Source organism: Microtus oregoni, unplaced genomic scaffold, assembly GCF_018167655.1.
Source record: "Microtus oregoni isolate MIOR12 unplaced genomic scaffold, Mior012 000040F_ref0000088, whole genome shotgun sequence".
Classification (NCBI taxonomy): Eukaryota; Metazoa; Chordata; class Mammalia; order Rodentia; family Cricetidae; genus Microtus; species Microtus oregoni.
The window spans coordinates 11,436,294-11,457,694 of record NW_024543207.1 but is presented as its reverse complement, the minus strand read 5'-3'; the positions used below and the strand labels follow the sequence as shown (position 1 = coordinate 11,457,694).

General features: G+C 42.8%; 1 protein-coding gene across 2 annotated transcripts in view; it reads right to left on the bottom strand.

Moving 5' to 3' along the window:
- The window catches only part of Retreg1 (reticulophagy regulator 1), a 129,657-nt gene that overhangs the window by 13,405 nt on the left and 94,851 nt on the right, over nt 1-21,401 (bottom strand). The window contains exon 1 of one of the 2 annotated variants that reach the window (XM_041632130.1): nt 20,550-21,098. The exons of the other annotated variant lie outside the window; for it this stretch is intronic. Within the exon in view, the coding sequence (XP_041488064.1) occupies nt 20,550-20,584 (35 nt within the window). The 5' untranslated portion in view covers nt 20,585-21,098. Of the gene's footprint in view, nt 1-20,549; nt 21,099-21,401 lie in introns of those variants that run through there. 2 annotated transcript variants of the gene reach the window in all.

The window sequence follows — 21,401 nt, the reverse complement described above, 5'->3', positions numbered from 1 at the left end:
ATGCAAGAAATGTTGGAGAGAAGAATAAATGTTCAGGTTGTACCAAATAAAATTTGATAGGACTTGAATAGAAAAGCTGAATTCAGAGATGAAGACACATGTTTTGTATGAGACATGGACCCAAAAGAATTGATCAATGGCATTTGTTGTTAAAAATTACACAAGGAGGAGCTGGAGAGATAGCGTAACAATTAGGAGCACTTGTTGCTCTTTCAGAGGACTCAGGCTGGGTTCCCAGCACACACGTGGCAGCTCAAGCCATTTGTAACTCCAGTTTCAGGGATCAGTTACCTCTTCCAACCTTCAAGGCACCAGGCATGCATGTGGTCCACAGATATACATGCAGGCAAAACACCCATACACACAAAAATAAGATTTTAAAAACAATGATTATTATAGGAATAATAATCATTATTCCTATAATAAACAGTGATTATTATAGGAACACACATGTCTATACTCTCCAAGTCTGAGTGGGTAACACTGAATTATACAATTTGGAATAAAGCCAAACATGTTTGGTTTTCATATTTCTTCATGTCATAGATGAGCAACATTAAACCCACCCAACTTGTCTCGCCTACTTAGGGACAGAGTCGAGACCTAAGAACAAGATTCCTGGGTTCCCAATACAGTTCTATTTAAACAGCGTGACTTTTCATACAACAAATAAATTCAGTGCTATCCTTAAAAAAACAAAACTATTATTGAGAATAAGGAACATTCCTTGTTTCTCCACTTCCAGGAATGAAGAGAAAAGAGCTGTGATTGACCAACGCCAGTGTGGGCGCACGCAGGACCAACCCTTTCCAGGAAAGCCGAGTGTGCCATTGCAGAATCCAATACTCAGCGGAAACTCAGACCCACGTGTGGCGGGTGGTTGGCTAGCACCAGTGACGTCCGTACGCATAGCTGCTCCATCACAAAACTCCAGGTTTTCTTAGAAAGCCCGGGAAACACACAACAGAGGAATGAGCTCTGTGAACGCTGGACCAAGTTTAGCAAACATCTTTCCCATGGCTGTCTTATCGCCATCCTTGGGACTCATGGATACGCAAAGCGAGGCCCAGCTGTCACATAGAGGGAAGTGAAATGCATGTTAGCCTTCAAAGCAGTTTGAGATTTTACCAAGTTCTTAACCAAAGACGGCATGCCATCCATGATGAAGGTTGTTCTAAGGAAGAGACTTTAGTTGCCCCCAGTGTCACTGTTAGTATCTCAGACAGGACAAGCAAAGTCCAGGTTCAAAGGAAAGTGATGTTCATGTGTTGTACCTCCCTCCCAGCCTTGTGTTCCTCAGGCAATGAGCCGGCCGGCATACCGCAGCCACACGCAAAGGTCCCCTGACACGGCAGCCCTGGTTCCCTCCAGCCTCAGTTATCTGTTTCCCTCACGCCTTCAGTCCTAGTTGTTAAAATCACTGCACAGATCCTGGTCCCCTCAGAGGCACGCCAGCTTTCAAAGAGGCTTGCCCTTAGAGTCAGAAAAGCTTCTTCTATCAAAGAGAAAAAAAAAAATGACTCAATGCCATTGGCTTAAGTTTTCCTTCTAAAGAAAATACTACGGTGTTTTGGGACAAGAGACATTCTATAACCGAAATAAGCCACTTACTGATGAGCCCTTAGCCCTGAAGTCCTTTGTCAACAGCTGAAGATTTACAGCCTCCCCTGTCAATGTGCTATGATGGCTCTTTGGACACCAGTACATAGACCTGTTGTAGGGGCTGCTTGCTTGTTCCCAGCCACTCAGCCCTGAAATAACTACACAGAAACTGCATTAATTAAATCACTGCTACCTAGTACTCTTGATTCTCAAACTATTTTTGCAGTGTGCTGGAATTATATAGGCATGTGCCACCATGCCCAGTAAAAAGGCCTGCCCATAGTCTTGAGCATTTAACCATAGGCTGTCTGTGGCTTCATGGTGCAGGACACAGGATTCTCCATTAGGGGGTTCTCTAAGATAAGGAAACCTGACACTCAATGCTCCTTAAAAATAAACTTTCTCAGGGTATCTGTAGCCTCATAAAAGAGTTTGGCAATGTTCCTTTTGTTTCTATTATGTGGAACACTTTGAGGAGTACAGGTATTAGCTCTTCTTGGAAGTCCTTAAAGAATTCTGCACTAAAGCCATCTGGCCCTGAGGGTTTTTATTTTTTATTTATTTACTTATTTAGGTAGGTTTTTGATGACAGCTTCTATTTCCTTGCCTATTTAAATTGTTCACCTGGTCTTGATTTAATATTTGGATATGATATCTATCTAGAAAATTGGCCATTTCTTTTACATTTTCCAATTTCGTGAAGTACAGGTTTTTGTAGTATGACCTAATGATTATCTGAATTTCCTCAGTGTCTATTTTATGTCCCTTTTTCCATTTCTAATTTTGTTAATTTGGATGTTCTCTCTCTGCCGTTTGATTAGTTTGGATAAGGGTTTGTCTAGTCCCTCTGAATGTGGTTGACAGTTGTATGGCTGGGGCAGACTCAGGGACCACTAGCAGTGGCACCAGGATTTATCCCTACTGTTTGTTCTAGCTTTTTGGGAACCTGTTCTCTTTTGAGGGATACCTTGCTCAGCCTAGATATAGTATGGAGGGCCTTGGTCCTTCCCCAAAGCAATGTGCCTTACCTTCTCTGAGGAGTGGATGGGAAATAGGGTGGGGGGTAAGCGGAGGGGATGGAAGGAGGGGAGGGAGTGGGAACTTGGATTAGTATGTATAATGAAAAAAGATAGTTTGTTTTCTTTTTTAAAAAAATATTTAAAAACCATTCTGAAATGGGGTGGTGTGCTAGTGTGTCTCCGTCACTGTGTCTGACCACTAGTAGCACTGATACTGAAAACAAATGAGTCGCTGTCATTTTCAGCATCTCCTGTTGTCAGCACGTCCTTTGTTTACTGCAGTGAGAACACACCAAGTGCACGCTGTGATCTTCCTGACTCCAGAGACAGGGGATGAGGAGGTGCGGCCCTCAGCCAGTAAGCTTAACCCAAGACAGCGGTGATGGAGAACATAATGGTGTGTGCGCACACGTGCACACACATGCGTACACACACACACACACACACACACACACACAATGACATTCACCTGTTAGAAATAGCTTAGAAATAAAAATATCTCAAACTATGAGAAAAAAATGAAAACTAAGTGGGGGAATTGGATAAAAGAGACAAAGCTGTTAAATACACTGTTGTCTACTTTATAGGATAAAATTGTAGCTGTGTGGTTGCAGACTTTTATGAAGTGAAAGGTATCTTTAAAACTGGACTATTTTTCAAAACAAAACTTTAGTTTTCATACATCAAAACTCGAATTCTTTCCTATTTTTAACTTCAGACTTAAGGAGATAATGACCAAAGAAAAGAAATGGGGAAAGAGCAAAGAGAAACCAAACGTGCGCGCAGGAGTAGACTGGAAGTGAATCCTGCACATCCAGCTGGAATTCGTGGTACTGTTAAAACCAAAAGGCAAGAAGCGATGTGCAAAGCAAGGCCATTCACAGAAATCCCCGAGGCAGAAACTGTAAAACTGCTTTTCTGCTTTATTTCTGGTATTTGTAGCAAAATAAAGCCAAAAAGCAATTTTATGCTGAAATAATAGACAGAACTATTAAAAAGAATTACAGAATAAGCTCATACAGATTGGCAAGACTTTTTATTTAGGTAGCAGGTTTTAGTTGAAACAACACCAAAGGGTTAGAATAACAATTCAAATAAACGCAGCAAACCATTTCCAGTACCGAGGTTAGGGCAGCAGGAAACTGGCGCAGACAACACCTTCCAGGGACAGGCACTCCCCTGCCTCTTAGAAACTCAGTGACCTCATTTAATCATCACACCTGATTTCTTACATTTCCCAGGTTACTGCTGAAGAAGTTGAGGCCCAGATTCTTCCCCTCCGCGGCTCAAGGTCACAGTATTAAAGGAGCAGGGGTGACTAACACAGGAAGTACACTGTCCACCCCGGAACATGCATATCCCTTCAGAGATGAATGGCCAAGAACTTCCATCCCTAACTGCAAGCTAATTCCGTCAAGATAGAAATATATATAATGAGCAGCCCTGGTTCCAGGAGAAACTCGGGCCTAAGGAATCGAGGTTCCTCTCTCCTCTTCCCAGCACCTTAGCAATTTCGGAGCAGTCCCCACAAGCAATCCTATAATCTTAGTCCAGCTTCCCAGACTAAATTACATCCTTTTGCATAATCATGACTGTGGCTGCGGTTTGCTAAGCGCTCCCTTGGCAAGCGCTGTCTCAGATAACCTCCATGTGATCCCTTCCCTCACCAAGTCATCACAACACCCTGCAAGTCAAGACTGGTGCTGTGACCTCCACTTTACTCCAGAGGAAATGGGGGGCCGTGGAGGGTCTGAGGCAGGAGGTCTGTGAGTGTCCGTTGTGCGTTTGGTGTTGTAGAATTCCTCGCAGAAATTCTATTGTGATGGGTTATGACCTTTGCCATGCTGGCTCCCTAGTAGACCTAGTAGACTGTAAATTACATTACAGAATTTGCAGCCACTGTTCTGACCCGTCTAAGGCAAGCGGAGAGGGCCAGGGATATGGCTCAGTCCGTACAGTGCTATACACACACACACACACACACACACACACACACACACACACACATTTTCCAGTAACTTTACAGCTTTTTCATATTCATATGAATCCATGATCCAATAATCATCTTAAAACAGACTTAGAAGATTCCTGGCACAGCACTGTTGAAGACTATTTCACGGTGTGATTTTACTGCACATAGGACATCTACATTGGAGTTAAACAGCACTTTTCAGAAAGTTAGCCATGTCATTGCCCTATGTGACAAACTTTAAAAAAAGGATTTGTAATAACTTGTCACCTAGCAACTGTGGCAAACAGCTGGTGTAGCCCTCACACCTATAAATATGCTTTGGACTGGGGACCTTTCATTCTCAGCTCGTGACTCAGCATCCCATGCTCACTGCTAGTGACCATCTGTTGATGGTAATTCCTGTTAAATTTTTCTTAGAAAGGTCAGTCAATATCTGGTTACGGACTTTAACATTTCTTAGTGTAACGTGTGAGGATGGTGTTTAATCCCTCTGTGAGTGGATACGTGGAGGGAAGGAACAAAATAAGAACAGGGAATGTCTCCCTGCACAACACTGAATTAGAGCCATGACAAAGCAAACAGGATGTGTCAACCAGAGGATTAAACAAGAAAGCTGGGGATTAAAAAATTACATAGCACTCAATTCGAAGCTTCCACCTTCTCAGACCAATTAGCCAAGGAGAAGCTTCTCCCCAGACCAGGGACAGAGAGGCGCCAGCTGAGGGCCTGTTTTTCCTACCCAGGGAAGCTGAACTCCACCTTCTGAGGGCAACTTAAGTGTTCTTTATAGATAAATACACACACAGACACACAGACACACACACACACACACACACACACACACACACACACACCCCTCTGTTTCTCTCTCTCTAAATTGGAAACAGCAGAAATTGGTCTTTCCCTAAGACCGGCCTTCTTCCTGTCTCTTAAACAAAGCAGCGCCACTTTGGGGTGGGGAGGCATAGATGATCTAACCCACCATCTAGAAGGATGCTGTCTTTCTTTCTTCTGCTACATGTGATGTTCTTTTCAAGTGCCGGAGGACAAGAAGCCATCGTTTTCAATGTTCCCACTTTGGTTAGTGTTTAATAACTAGATTCTATAAGCCAAGGGCTGAGCAAGGTAATGCCCCTCACAAGCAGGAGGCAAGCGCTTTCTTGAGACCAGACTATAGGAGACTAAACCGTCCTTCCTTCCTCAACACCAAGGCCAAGATCTGATTCATTCCCTTCACTGTCCCTAAGCAGGAAAGAAATTTCCCTGTTCTCAAAAGACAGATCAAAATCAGAGTAGAGAAACAGGCTTCACAGAAAGCAAACTGTTATTGTGGAGTGGGTTTGCTAACTCCGCATTCTATTTGCCATCTTCAATTCCCAACAAACTTACAGCCTGGAATTTATTGCAGCTCGGCTTAAGAGCAAATATCCCCTCCCTGCTCTTTGACCTTTGGTTTAGCTGTATGAAACTGGTGACAATTGTTTTCAATATGTTTCTTAGAATTGAAAAAAAATAGTTAACGTAATTCCTGATTTTGCTTTTTAGCAACTAGACCCACAGCACTGGGCCAGAGCAGTGCATCTAGCCCAGACTCACAGAGCTACTGAACCATTCCAAAGTGTGTCTAACATCAAGCCTAATGAAAATTAATTTTGACGTATGTGATGAAGAAGGTAACCCGGGGTATAACAAAACCGGGTGACTCTCCTGCACAGGACAGATATCAACGACCAAGCAACATGTTGGGCCATCTGGCTGTAGGTCATTCATGTCTTGGGCCTTTCTTTAAAGCGTGCATCTTCTTGCTTCTCTTTATAGGTAAGCCAGCAGTTGAATGAGATAGCCAGTAGCTTTTAAAAGAGCACACCATATGAAGATGACCACACCCCTACCGGTCATATAAACAACTGTTTCTTCAATGTGATCTCTCTGCTTTGCCGATTTTGAAAAGAAGCTATGGTGTAAACGGTGCCTGTGTTAATGGTAAATTAGCATGTTGTGATGCAATGTCAGCATGAAGGGAAGATAGGTACAGAATCAACTAGGGGGATGCACAATAAGAAAAGGGATGAGGAAAGGTGACATTCCCCAAACACTGTCAGAAGTCTGGAAAGAAGCTAATCCCTAATGAGAAGTCCTACAGGAAAACAAAACTGTAAATGTAAAGTTTTCCTGCCTGATGTAGAGGATGTTTCTATAGGAATACATTTCCTCCACTTCCTTATACACACAACTACCAACAGGAATTTGCCGTTGAATGGAAAGGATTGGTCTTTCGGTGTATCTGAGTTAGAATATAGCAGTCAGCACGTGTAGACATGAAGGGCAGCCTCGGAGGAGTTCTTTAGAGTCCATCTACTGTTTCCTTCCCACACACTATCAATCTGCTCCAGAAGCCGTCCTTGTTAAATGTATATTCGTGCGTGAAATGGAATACAATACAACTAAAGGAGTCTGGGAGAGTCTAGACTGAACCCTACTAGTGACAGAGGTGCCTGCTCATCTCAGCCCCTTCATTCTTACCTGTGGGTGACAGATACCTATCTTTGCCACCAGGGTTCTCAGCTGGCTCAAGTTTCCGCCAACGACAGGCAGGGGAATTTAATGAGCGCCACCTGCAATTTATGTGTGTGTAAAATGTCAAGCAGTATATTGGAGATTGTCGGCTAGCCAAAAGCACTTTCAGGAAATCACTTTCAAGATATCGGAAAGCACAGGGAGGTCATGGGTGTTGCCCACCGACCACATCTCTTCAGATCTGGGGGGTCTAATCTCTCCTCTTCTCCACTAGGGTCATAGTTTACTGTAAAATGATTTTAGATGGCCTTTGATTTGACACACAGGCACATGCAGATGCACAAATACAAAGCTAATAAGAGGTAATAATTATTCTACTTTCTGTTTGTACACTATATGTTACTAACATGAACAGGATTGGGAAATAAAAATAATATAGAGAAATGGCTCTCTGATCAACCCCAATCATTTACGTTTCCTGGGTGAGAAGCATCCAGAACCACAAAAATAGAATTACTGTGGAACATCCCTTTAGGGAGTCTGGCCACCCCAAGCGTTGTTTCCACACTTGCAAGTAGATCAGTTATAGGTGTTAAACATTTCTACCCTCACCTGCTTGGGAACCCTACCCCCGAGGTGAAAGCTACAAATGGGTCTTTGAGAATGTAGACACAGTCAAATAAAACTAAAGAGGCTTGCTGGGCAAAGAAAAACCACCTCTTTCTTTTTTTTTATTTATTTATTATGTATAATTTATTTATTTATTATGTATACAATATTCTGTGTGTACGCCTGAAGGCCAGAAGAGGGCACCAGACCTCTTTACAGATGGTTGTGAGCCACCATGTGGTTGCTGGGAATTGAACTCAGGACCTTTGGAAGAGCAGGCAATGCTCTTAATCACTGAGCCATCTCTCCAGCCCCCAAACCACCTCTTTCTAATGAGCATAACTATTTAAATGAACAGCATACAAAAGAAACGGAGAGAGCTTCAACGTTGCTTTACCAGGTGTCTGTTTTGAGGGTTTTTTTTGGGGGGGGGGGCGTGATGTGATGGCTAGTTTTAGTTATCGAAAGGACACAATCTAGAATCACCCTGGGAGGAGGGTGGGAGAAGGGCCTCTAAGAACGCCTGTGAGGAGTTACATTAATTGATTGAGAGGCGCTGCGGCACTATTCCCTGGGCTTGACGCCCTGGACCTATACAAATGAAACTGTCCAATTGCAACAGGTTTGGAGTGACCCCTCTACTTAGAACAGCCATAAGACACCCCAGGCAAAGATTAAATATATGTTTTATATCAATATTCCATAAAACACTTTTAAGATACAAATGGATGACTAGTGGAGGAATGAACCAATTTTGTGAATTCTGTCATTAATCAACCTACTTGTATCGTAAGAATTAGTGAAATAAGTGTCCTTTTAAGTAATTATGATAAAGGCTGTGAGAGGTGGGACAGGTGGATCTACAGTGTGGATCCCACTAGGTAGGTATTCAAGGGTCTGACTATTCCACACAGAGAATCTGAGCTTCCTTGCCATAAATATGGAGATGAACATAAACAGACATTGACTCTGCTTTTTGGAATTGTGATCCCCTCTGAAATATCTGTGAGCCCTGGCTTTCACACTTCCAAGAGCATCTGAAGTCGGAAGCAGGAGGAAACTGAGCACTTCAAGTCCTATATGGCTGTGAAATGGATATTTACTTTCTTGTGAGAATGGACTTAGAGCTTTATATTAACTAGAGACGGAAATAATATGCAGTGCCAACAACACTGCTTAAAGCATCCTGGTGATTCATGGGCAGGGGCATCTTGGACAACAGTTATCAGGTACTATCGTAATGTCAGATCTAAGTACAGTGGTTCCCAGATAACAGGCCTCCTCACAGGCTGGCAAAGGGGCAAGACAATTTTACTCTCTGATATTATAAGGATATTAAAACATAAAATGTCACAGTCGGGTTATATCAATGTCTGTGGTTCTATCATGAAGAAAAGTTAAAACCCTAAAGTAGTTCATCTTTCGTAAGCGATGGACCACTCTGGTGTCTTGGCTGATTATTAGGCTCTTGGGAACTGTGGGCTGGAGCAGTTGCCCTGTTGGCCCACCTTCCATAAACTCAGCAGGTTTGATCCGGGAGGACCACCTACACGTTATCTTCCCCAGGGTTTTTTCCTTGTTTGATCAAGTTCGTAAAATACACCTCGAAAAACTCTTTGATTAGGGCAAAGACCTTGGACTTCTGTGTGAACACGGCACTAGAGATCCTAAAACTTAAGAGTAGAAAGAACACACCCAGACGCTGGTTACAGCTAACCACCTCGACTAAGCGAGTCATTCTCAGATTTCCATGACAGGGATTTTTAGGGACTATCTTAGCCCATGCTATGATATTACCAACAATGGTCACTTGTAGTGTGTTTTTTCAGTATTACATAACAACCCCTCTTAGTCAATATGGTCTAGGTTATGTATCAATTATATATCATGTTAATCAGAGTGTGGCATTGATATTCATAGACTCATCTTTTAACTTGGAAGCCGATTTATGATTAACGAACCTGAAGATATCCAATTCAACCCAGGAAGTAGGGAGCTTATAAGTAAGTTCTGGAAACTTAGAAAGCCATCAACTGCTTTAGAGCTAAGAACAAAGACTGATTTCCTTATATATATTTATATAAAATTTTTAAATTATGTTTAATTTCTAATTTTACTTATTTACAGATGAGTAAAAACTTAATGACACAATCAATATAGGGACTTTTAAAATATTTATCTCTCTCCCCTTCGTGATTGTTCTGCTTACACTTTTTTTTTTTTTTTGGTTTTTTGAGACAAAAAGAAAACCCTGGCTGTCCTGGAACTTACTCTGTAGACCAGGCTGGCAGAGATCTGCATGCCTTTGCCTCTTAAGTGTTGGGATTAAAGGTGTGTGCCATCACCACCTGGCTCTGTCTACACATTTTAAGTGATGTTTTTATTAATTCTCTGAGAGTTTTATACAATGTATTTTGATAATATTCATTCCCCCCCTCCTCTGAAGACCTGCATCTCTCTCCCCACCCAACTTCACAGCAACTTACTCTTGCCAACTCAAATGCCTTCAGCTTCATTTTCATAGAAATGCGTTTTAGAAAGATGTGTTTGCCTACTATATCATATGTCAAAGTAACAGAGGCTTAAGCAAGAAAGTCCATCATTTTTCTACATGATAGCTGATATGGGGAAATCCATGGTGTTACAAACCCAGACCCTTTCTGCATTGTTGCTCAATTATTCTCAAATCACATTTTCTCCAAATGGTCCAAGACAGTAATATCAGCTACTCAGTTAACCTATCCATATCACCACCATAAGAAGAAATTGTATCAAGAAAATGTTCATATTTTTAAAATCACGGACCTACACATTGTATACTAAGCTTCTGCTCCTCTCCTTCCAGCTAGAACCTGGTAATATACTTGAAAGCGAGTTGAGGAAAGAGCTCAGCTGCTGGTGGCCATGTTCTAGCTGAAACCAGGACTACTGCCAAAGGAAAGAAAGCTCAGTATTTGGGAACAACCAGCAGAATGGACCACAGCTACACCACTTGTGTTCTCTTATTTCAGTAGTTTTCATTAAGCTGCACAACTACCAGCACAAAAAAACAATGCTCACAAAGAGATGTGAGGATAAATACAGCTAATTCAGAAATCACACAGCACTAAAGGCGGAAACAGTTGTATACTAGGATAGTGGTAGGCAGATTTTTTTTTGTAAAGGGCTAGAAAGTAAATATTCATATCTTTGCTAGACATATTTATTAGTGCACAGAAGTGCTCTAATAAAACTTGTCTTAGAAAGCAAGCAACAGGGTGGATTTTTCCCCCCCACAAACCACAGTGGTCTACTAGTTCAGAGTGTCATGGGCTTCAGAAACATAGCTACATGAAGGAGACAGGTACTAATGAACCTAGCAACCAAACCAGGAGTCATTAAGATACCTGCTATAAAGACAGCCCTCTTATTTATTGAGAATGTACCAAGTGCTCAAACTTACATTAGTACTTTTTTTGTGTTACTTCTAGTCCTGACAACAATCACGCAGCCAAGTAGCACCCATATGAAAACTCATCCCTTGCAACTTCTAAGCCTTTTCTCTTCCAGACAAAGGAACGTCTCCCAGAAGTCAGACAAAAAACTATTCTGTAGGACACAGTAAGCAAAATGCAGGCACACGGACTCCTGTTGTACCACTGGCAAAGCAGTTCTTCCAGGTTTGATGTGCAACATCGCAACAGCAAGGCTTAAAATAGCTCTCGGGCTAGAGGTTTATCCCAGTTTTAGCCCTAACCTTCAGCTTTGCCTGGGTAATAACTGCCAAGGTCTGAAATGTTGGAGCCTTGGTAACTAATGAAGGAGTGAAGGCTCCATCAAAGCCACTGAACCTTACAGAGCCTTTCAAAGTTGAGAGAAAGAAGGGGAAGGTACTGATTGTTCATTCCTGTTGATCCTGCTTTGAGGCAAACATATACCACTGCCTTCCACTCATGGCTGACTGTGTTAATGCGTTAGAGCACTCTTTCTAGAAACTTCTTGACAAGGCTTCATGATCCTTACCAGAACCCCAAGCACCACTTCCAGTTTATAAGAGTTGGCAAGGAAAACGAAGCTATGGGCCATCAAACCCTCCATGTTTAGGATACAACAGCTCCCTATGTCTTCCCCCATCTCTTGGGACAAAGGCAGGGAGGTATCGGTTCTTTCCTTTCTTGCCAACGCCAATGTTTGTTACATTTGAGATGAACTATAACGACCTCTTCTTGTTCCAGCAAGTCCATTAAATCTAGGTTTGTAATTCCTTTATCCACGTGTTCATTTTATAATGAAATCTCTATCTCAAAGCCTTTCTTAGCACAAACAAGTAGGTTCCCAAAGCCAATTTGCCCAGAACCTCCAGATAAAGAGAATAGGGCTATTTACAGTCTGTTCTATTTACCCCTATATGGGGGAAAACCTACCACTAGTGAACAATCCAAGTCACTCCAGAAATGGCAAACGCGTGCCATAGAATCTAATCCTTACAAAGAATTCTCAGCACAGTCAAAACTTGCCTTTTCTAAGAACACAAGTACATTGTAATCCTCTCTCCTTATCTATGGGTGGAGTCTATAAGTTTTATGGCACAATTTTAAGATGTTCCACTGGAAAATGGGTTTGCTTTCAAAGCGAAGCTCTTAGGAGTTCAACTAGCTTGGAGTGAGAGGTCATGTTCTGAGTCAGGAGGATTGGTCCATTGCTGCCTCTGTTCTGTTTACGTGGCTGGCAAGGGGCCCCATCATCACGGTAATTACTGAGTGATGTTCATTATCATCATGTGTGTGGGAGTCGGCTCAGCTCTGGGAGCACCAGCCCCCACCCCTGAAACACTTGCCTACTGAGGATGAGAATGTAGAAAACCTTCATAACTCACTGCTGCCAGGCAGAAGGGACACTCAGGGCTTTACCTCTTTCCATCACCTTTAGCCATATTAAGAACAACTGCAGCCCTCCCTCCCTAGAAAAAGGATCTGCCGCAGTCTGGTGATGCCTCTTTGAGACACTACTACAGGTCACAATGCCAGTTCTTTAATAGACCTGGCTGGTATTTACCCAGTGAGTGAAGACTACTCCCAGAGCATGCCAACTCTACAAAAATAAAGCTAAAGTAGGAAAGTGGGCATGGCTTGAACTGGATGTTTCCCAGAGCCTCTTTAAGGTCGCTGTTTCATCTGTATCAGTAAGGAAAGGGCTAATTGATCCATGAGAAGCCAAGCACCACGACTGTCCTCTGAGCCTTCGTGTTCCTTATGTGTCTCCAGGGACAGCTGGGACATTCCTGCCCCCTTGTTTCCCAATGTCAGCACCAGAACACTTTGTGACCTAGATGTACTCCAGGCATTGCTACACCCAGGGTTTGCCCCTTGCCTTTCTCAGTCTGGGATTCTGAGACAGCAGGTGTCTGAGAAGGGAGGTCACTGAAGACACTGGAGGAGCAAAGAAGGCTTAGAGTGAAGATGGATGGATGGGTTCTGAGGAGGCTGTGGAAGAAATGGATTTTAAAAGGGAGTGTTAGGGTTTGTGGAGACAGATGGCCTTGCTCAACTTCCTCCTATCACCCAAGTCACTAGATTAGGCATTCCTATTCAGGCCAAAAAGCCTGAGGACAATATTCCTTCATGAAATCATTTTATTTTACCCCTTCATTTTCTGGTGGAGTCACAAATAATTACTGAAAAACATAAGCAGAGTTTACAGTCAAAAATTCTTCCTCTGAGTGTCCTTCCCCATTGGTTCTTGTTATATCTAAAGAATTTAGGCAGCAACATGGCCAGCCAAACACAGAAAGCAAAAAAATACCCAGATTTTAATTGAAAGAGAAGTTTGGTGACTGAAGAAAATACCAATTTTCAGATCAACCTCTCTGCTTGGAATGTTAGCACTCTACTTTTTCAAACACAAAAATGAGGCACTATGTTCAAACCCGTACCCTTAACTAATCTTTAGAATGAACCCCTTTATGACCTCTAGTCTTAAGTTGAAAAGCCAGGTGACTAAAACACACAATGCTCTCTGTTTGCATCTGTTGTGTTACACAAATGTGTTTTGTGCCTGAAAATCTGTTATGGGTTATGCACAAATTTAACACACATGCCCAGGACATGAGTACTAAAGCAGAGCAAGCTGCCTGGAAGCTGAGCCCTACTCTGGCTCTTGTACCTGGTACCTTGAGATATAATCACAAAACCATGGAGGGCGGGTGGCCCCAGGAGAGATTGAGGCTGAGGGCCTAAAAGGGAAGGACATGGTCATGCCATGAAGGAGGAAAACATTCAAAGTGCATTCCAACATCCTCCTTACTGTCTAGAAGGGACATGTAATGTTTCAAGAGAGAATTTTGGTATCTTTGTGGGGGGGGGGCGACCAGAATATATGTAGACAGGAAGAGATGGTTGTACTTTTATTCACTGAAGAAAACCTTAAACATCTTGAGCTGGAAATAGGAACGAGAAAGTTCAGAGTGCCAGTAAGATGAACCCAAGCCAATGTATAAGAGAAATCTGCATGTTGTGGCCCTGAACCACTTCTCTGGCTACTCACAGCCTTATAATATGCACGGTGTGGGCATCCTGGCTTGCCTGAGAAGCCATAAACACAGTTAGTCCTCACACCCACAGGGTCCACGTTCGAGAATAACCCAGCCCAGGCCAGACATATCTGGGGGAAAGGCTTATACTTGCACTGAAGAACCGAAGAGATCTGGGCACCCGGCATTGAGGGTGAGAGACTGGGAGCAACCCCTAGAGATACAGCTGTACTTCTCATTCATTGCAGTCTGTGGCCTCGCACTAATGCACACATGGGCTTAAACAATTGTACAAAGTGTCAAGAGAAGGTGAGATAAACACACCCCCTGGAGTCCCATTGGAAACTGGAATAACACACTAACTGTCCATACTAGACCCTCCAGGAGCCCATTCCACAGCTGTCCGGGGAGCTGGGAAGCAGGTGACTCTGTGCACACACAGCTGAGCCACCATCGAGGGAGGGGTAGACTCTCATGTCCCATCTGCCATGGGGATGCACACAAGATCACAGTGACTGACATTTGAACTCAGTCATGACCCAGTTAATGTTGCTTAAGAATGTGTGTCACATATTATTAGTATATATATATCTACTTCCTGGAATTTAACAATGGCCCTTCACACCATTAGGGCAAGCACTATGATCAACTATTAATAAACGTAACCTCAGCCAGGCGGTGGTGGCGCACGCCTTTAATCCCAGCACTTGGGAGGCAGAGGCAGGTGGATCTCTGTGAGTTCGAGACCAGCCTGGTCTACAAGAGCTAGTTCCAGGACAGGAACCAAAAGCTACGGAGAAACCCTGTCTCGAAAATCCAAAATAAAATAAAATAAACGTAACCTCATGAAACTGAAAAGCTTGTGTAGGGGGAAGGACACCCTACCTTTGTCATCTGGACAAAGCAGCAGCCTACAGAATGGAATTTTTTTTTTTTATCAACTCCATGCCTGAAAGAGGACTAATATATAAAATATATAAAGAACTCAAGAAACCAGATATCAAAAAAACAAATAGTCCAATTTAAAAATGAGGTACAGATCTAAGAAAGGTGTTCTTAATAGAGGAAACTCAAATGGCCGAGAAACACTCTGAAACTGTAGTAAAGGACAGCATGTTTGTCCCCTCGACCATTCAACAAATACAACACAATGAGAATGGCACTGGGCCCATTTCTAGGCCCAGGTCTCCTCCCTCCCTACATCGGAAAGCCATAGTGCATAGCCCATCTCATTTATAAGTGGCGCAGTTAATCTCAATAATGACTAGAAGATACGGGCAAATCTAAGTAGGATACTCTGGCGGGCATTTTCAAAACATCCTCACACTGTTTAGATGCTACTGGAAAGTACTTTTAAGTGGAAAATAAAAAAATACATCTATGTGTATATACACATACCATATGCTAAACATACCTGTCAAAAAATTCACCAAACAAGTATAATATAATTACATTATATATGTATGATTATACATACCATATAATTACATCAGGGTTCTGGGGTTAGAGCTGATCTTTTCTACTTTGTTCTTTCTTTTCTGCATTAACATTTTTATCTCCCCCAAATAAATAACTAAAGTTTCCTTCAGCAGATCATCTTCAGTGGGAAGACTTCTTTAGAAATACATTCATGATAGTAAATGAGACTGGCCCTTCCAGAAAAGATCCATGCCCCCATGCATTCTACACAACCTGGAAATACACATCACGAAGATGTGAAAAAATGAAATATATTTTGATGCTAAGTTACCATTAAGAGTCAAAAGGCTTGTGGTACCAAAACGAGGATAGCCCACCCAATTTCAACCTTGCTCTGTCAGTCAGTAGGGATAGACAAACTTGCCCACAGCCTGCCACAGATACTCTGTGGTCCTTTGGCATTAAATGATAGAGACCTTCATCATATTTAGTGACGGCAACAAAGACTGTATCACCATTTACTGATAGACTAGAAACCAGCTTCACTGGGGCGGGAATGCCAGAAATCTGTTGGGTCCCTTGCAGGGTTCAGGCAGCAGGTCACTGGTTCAGTAGCGGTTAAGATATTGCCCACAAAACAAACTCCTCTGCAATAAGGACAGACTGTAGTGTTCTACATGTTCTTAATCAGGTTCAAATATTAGCCCAGCTGGGTCAAAGTAGGATTTCAAGAGTGATAAATATTTTCCACGATTGTGTGGGAGAACAGATAAAGATAAATCATTAATTCCTTCAACCAAACTTGAAAAATATCCGTGGTGCCTTCAGAATAGAGAATATGTAGCCTTTATTCAAACTAATGCTGATGCTGATGTTGGCCCATCATCATTTGCGTGGCCTCCACAGGTTCATGAGAGCCACAGTGGGAATTCTCTAACTCTTCAGTGGCCTGGTGAAGAGGGGAGCATTTACACCACAAGAATCAGCAAATGCTGAAAGACTGGGCATTCCTTTCCCCATAGGGCAGCTGCTGAAAATCTATAGATACCACTCCTACCCAGGCCCAATCAGGGGTCCTGCGCATGCCTCTCCCACTTATCTGCAGTGTGCTCAGAATCCCTTCTCTTACAGCCTTGTCAGCTTCAGCTACACTTACACCACCCGTCAGCACTCATTTCCAAATGAAAGGCAGCACGAATACATCCAAGGACACAAAAACTTAAACATGTTTACTCATAGGAATCCACCTCAACTGAAGGGCAAAGTACACCAAGCTGGCTTTGACGCACCTGGTCACATTTCTGTGTCAGGTCTAGATTTTTAAGAAATGGCATTCTCAATGGATAGACCACATCCATGACATAAAATCACACCTAAAATCCTTCTAGTGTGAACTATTATAACAATGAAATTATTCTCCAGTTTCCAATAAATTTCTTTTAATCTTCCAAAATTAAAATTCAATGCAATCACTAATAACATTTTCATACTAATTGGCCCATTGTGTGTTTAAAAGAGCCTTGGATTTCTTAAATACAACCACCCTTCAACAACCCAGAAACAAATCCAGGCTAGACAAGACTAGTCTGAAACCCTCAAGTGTAGAATGCTCTAAGATCTGAAACTTCCTAAGGGCTGACATGATCCCACAAGTAAAATCTGCCACCCCAGACTTCATGGTCACAATGCAAGCACACTAAAAACACCAAGAAAGCTAAATTTTAGCATGTATAATACATTAGTATAATACATGTGTAGACATGGATCCCACCCCCAAGATATGCTAATTACAGATATGCAAATATGCCAAAATGTAGAGAAGGGACAGAAGACCCTGAAATCCAAGACTGCTGGAGCAGGAATTTAGAGACGTGATGCAACAGTCCTCACCACTCTAGAGCAGAGAGCAAAAGAAAGATCTGGAAACACATTGAATTCACAGTTCTAGAGTCCCGGTGACATTTGCAAACAAGTTTGTACATCTTCACTACACTCCAAGTAGAGGACCAGTAACACCCGAGTCCAGATCTACCACAGTGTCCCTGTAAAGACACCAGAGCGTCAGCACGTACACCAGGTGTTGGCTCGTGTTGCCACTTTAAAGTGTATCCTTGGCCCTGTGGCCTAAAAGTGCTCTTACTTAGGGATTCTTTCACCCCGGGGCCATCTTCCACCTCAGACCCTTTGCTCCAAGACAGCAGGGTCCGCACCTACCACCCCATCACTGGTACAGCCACAAGTCAAGGAGTCAGAACTCAACAAATGTCTGCTGTGTAAACAGGTAATTGTGCAGAGATAACTACCCAGTTAGAGTGTCTGCATGACAAGACACACACGCATAAAACAAGTTCCACGTTTGGATGGATCCCATCCTCATGCCTCAGGCCTATCTCCTTCTGTGTTATCTGGAATCAGGGATAGACGATTCACCCACATCCCATCACCCATCTAATCATGGTCCTTAACAGGGCCAGCTTGGCTGCCACTCTAAGGCAGGAACCAAATGAGCTCAGATAAGGAGACGCAGGCTGCAGGCTACCGCATAAGCTTTCCCATAAGCCTGGAGCTACTCTACCTTCCAGGTTTTCCCTTTCTTCTTTGCCATCCGGTGCTTCTGGCTTAGATATCTATTTACCTTCTGCAGCTGCTTCACTAAGGTTTCCTTGCCCTTCCCCCTCAGCTCTTGACCTTGAAACTTGTTGGAGTCCTCCAGTGTTCTTCTAACACTGACTAACAACAAGGAGGGTTTCCTCTTCCACCTGGTGAATTTAAGATGGGACCTGGAGCCAACCGACTGTAAGCCACTAGCAGCTGGTGCCTGTGAGCCTGAGGCTACATCCCAGTATGAGGCAGACATCTCTACCCTGCGGGCTACACGGCTTTTTATTGTTTGTTCCTTTGCTTGGTTTTCGAAGGGTATTTTAGTATTGATTTTGTTTTATCAAAGACAAAACTTTTATTTAGCACTCCACGAGTTACAGAGCAATCCAGGACATCAAATTCCAAAATGAGACTCAAGTAACATAATCAGCCTTGATGTGAGATTCAATTAGGAACTGCCACAATGAAGTCCAAAGGACACGTCTGTCAGCAGATTTGTGACTATAATAGTTATTTCTCTTTCAAACGTGGCACCAAAGGACTTATCCAAAGGCACATAATCTCAAATTTAGCAAGAGAAAAATTATCTCCCAATTAAAAATATTTTATTTCTAGCCTAGCTTCAATCTTTCACCATTTCTCCACAGAGAAGGAAAAACCAAACAAACACATGAGACAAATCTAAGAAGAAAATCCGTCAAGTGTTGGGAATAAACATGAGCTCATCAGAATGAAAAACGAGGGCCAGGGATATGTTACCTCACAGGAGTGAGAGGGGTTCGCACGTGCAATGCAACATTTTACAGTCCCTGAGGGCAATAGTAATTATCATGTATGTATTTACGTGTGTACGCACACATACACACACACGTTCTTTTTCACCTGTTTATATTTATATATTTTTTAATTGGTGAGACTTCCAGAGAAAAAGCTAAAGCTTGTTCGGTTCACATCACAAACAGCTCATGATATTTCTTATCAGCGGTTAGTTACTATTTAATTCTGATAATGCTGCTTCTCAGGAGGAGCAGCGCTCACTCCCTTTGTGCCAAGTCTCTCTCCTTGAACCGACAGATGATAAGGATTCCTGAGCCCCTGGTGTAAAAACAATTGATCAATGCATTTTCATTTGCTGAGTATTCCTTTAAAATGCCCAGCTGTCCAAAACTCCTCATGGAGCCAGAGGGAATGCCTAGGCGTTAGAGGAAAGGGAGAGCCTTGCTTTGGGGAAAGTTCAGAAGTCTGGGGACACAAATGTATGACACCCATGGACCAACCTATCAACCAGTGCGGATGTTTCAATGTCTCTAAAAATGTTCTCTTCGCTAGTCAATCACTCCATGGGCAGTGCCACGCACTGTTACAAAGGACACAGTCGGGAGCTACACCTAGTCTCATTTTACACAGAAACTTGCTCAGTAGAATACCAATCTGTCCCTTTTTTATTTAATAGGATTTGGGAAAGATAGAAATTGGAGGACCACAGAGAAATACAGCCTTTAAGGAAACTACCACAGCTGGTTAAATAGCCACACACAACCCATACCCGCGGTCATGGTTTACAGAAACGGTCTGACGAGCTCTTGTTCCTAGAAACATCTGTTCTTTGGCAAAAAGATGACCCATGAGCCCTTTCTTTGTTTTGTAATTTTTCTCTCAGATTCAAATTTTGGGGACCTCAATTGGAAATCCAGTGGGGACACAGAGCTGATCCCCGTCATGTCTGTCTGGGCCGGATGGGCAACTCCATGGGTACAGCTAGGCTCGAGCCAGCTTGCACTGTTGCCTGCCTGGTACTCACGCCTTAGCAGTAAGAAAGCAATGAAAACATTCACAACCAGGCACCCAGGGCAGAGAGCTAAGTGAATTTTCAAAACCCACAGCTTGAGAAATGTTTAAATATCAAAATTGATAAATTGGCTCAGTAGTCAACTCTTACAACTGCCTGTCAAATCTTTAAAATGCAAACTTTAAAAAAAAAAAATGTGAACTTAGATTTTGACCACGATCATCTCAAGTCAAAAGAAACATCAAAAACTTCAATTAGACTCACACTGTACATGGAGAAATGAGTTTTAAAAGCTCCAGGATGTTATTTCCTTATTCAAGGAAACATAGACACTTCTTTGCATGTATTTATTTCTGAGCTTAGATTACTAATTTTGTCTCTCTTCTGCTAGCTTCTGCCAAAGAAAATTTCCTAGAATTATAATTTTCATTTAAACACATTTACACTTGTCACAATATGTTTAAGATGAGCAACAATGAAACAGACTCCAGACAAATAAAATGCCATAATTACCTTCTGCCTGGCCCACAGTCTTCGCCTTCAGGCATTTCTGCCCTTTAAGAATAACTGCGGCAGCACCTGCCTCCACAGCGAAGACAGCCAGACAACGCTGTCTTTTCCACTCACCGGTGGGCAGGAGAATTCTTCCCTTTCTGGAGAAAAGGGCTCCTACTCTACTCAGAAAGTCGGTGTTTACAAACTTGCTGAGTGCCTGCCTACTGCCCTGAATGAAGCAGACCAGTGGACGGCTGTGACAGCCCCCTGCTAAAAATAAAGAGGTCACCTCTCAGTCCAGGCACTCTGACAGGCAGCTGGGCGGGAGTGTTGCCCAGGGGCCCAACATTTTCCCTGAAGTCGTGTGAGAAGGTGTCACCAGGGATGACTTCATCCAGCAGCCTGCCTGCCCTCTTTCCTTTTTTTTTTTTTTTTCCTGGCAAGTTCTAGGCACCTACCAAAGGTGCAGTGGCCAGAGGCAGGTTGAAACCTCACTCCGGCTATCAGATCTCCTCCTTTGAGTCACAGTGGGGAGTTGGAGAGCAGACAGAGAGAGAGAGACAGAGACAGAGAGACAGAGAGATGGAAGGAGGGAGGAAGGGAGGAAGGGAGGGAGGGAGGGAGGGAGGGAAGGAGGGACAGAGAGGAGAAGGAGGGGCAACAAAACAAAGCTGTCCCAGCAGTAGAGAGCTAGGTTTGTTTGAACGATACCTGCTGCTCAGCAAAAAGTCTCTTACTCAAAAGGAGAAAACAAAACAAAACAAAGAATACAAAACAAAAACAAAACCCCACAAAGTCATGAGGCAGTCAGTTGTGAGGGACACTGATTTGCAAGGAAAGCTCTCTCTGGACCATAGAGGTTCCCCAGTT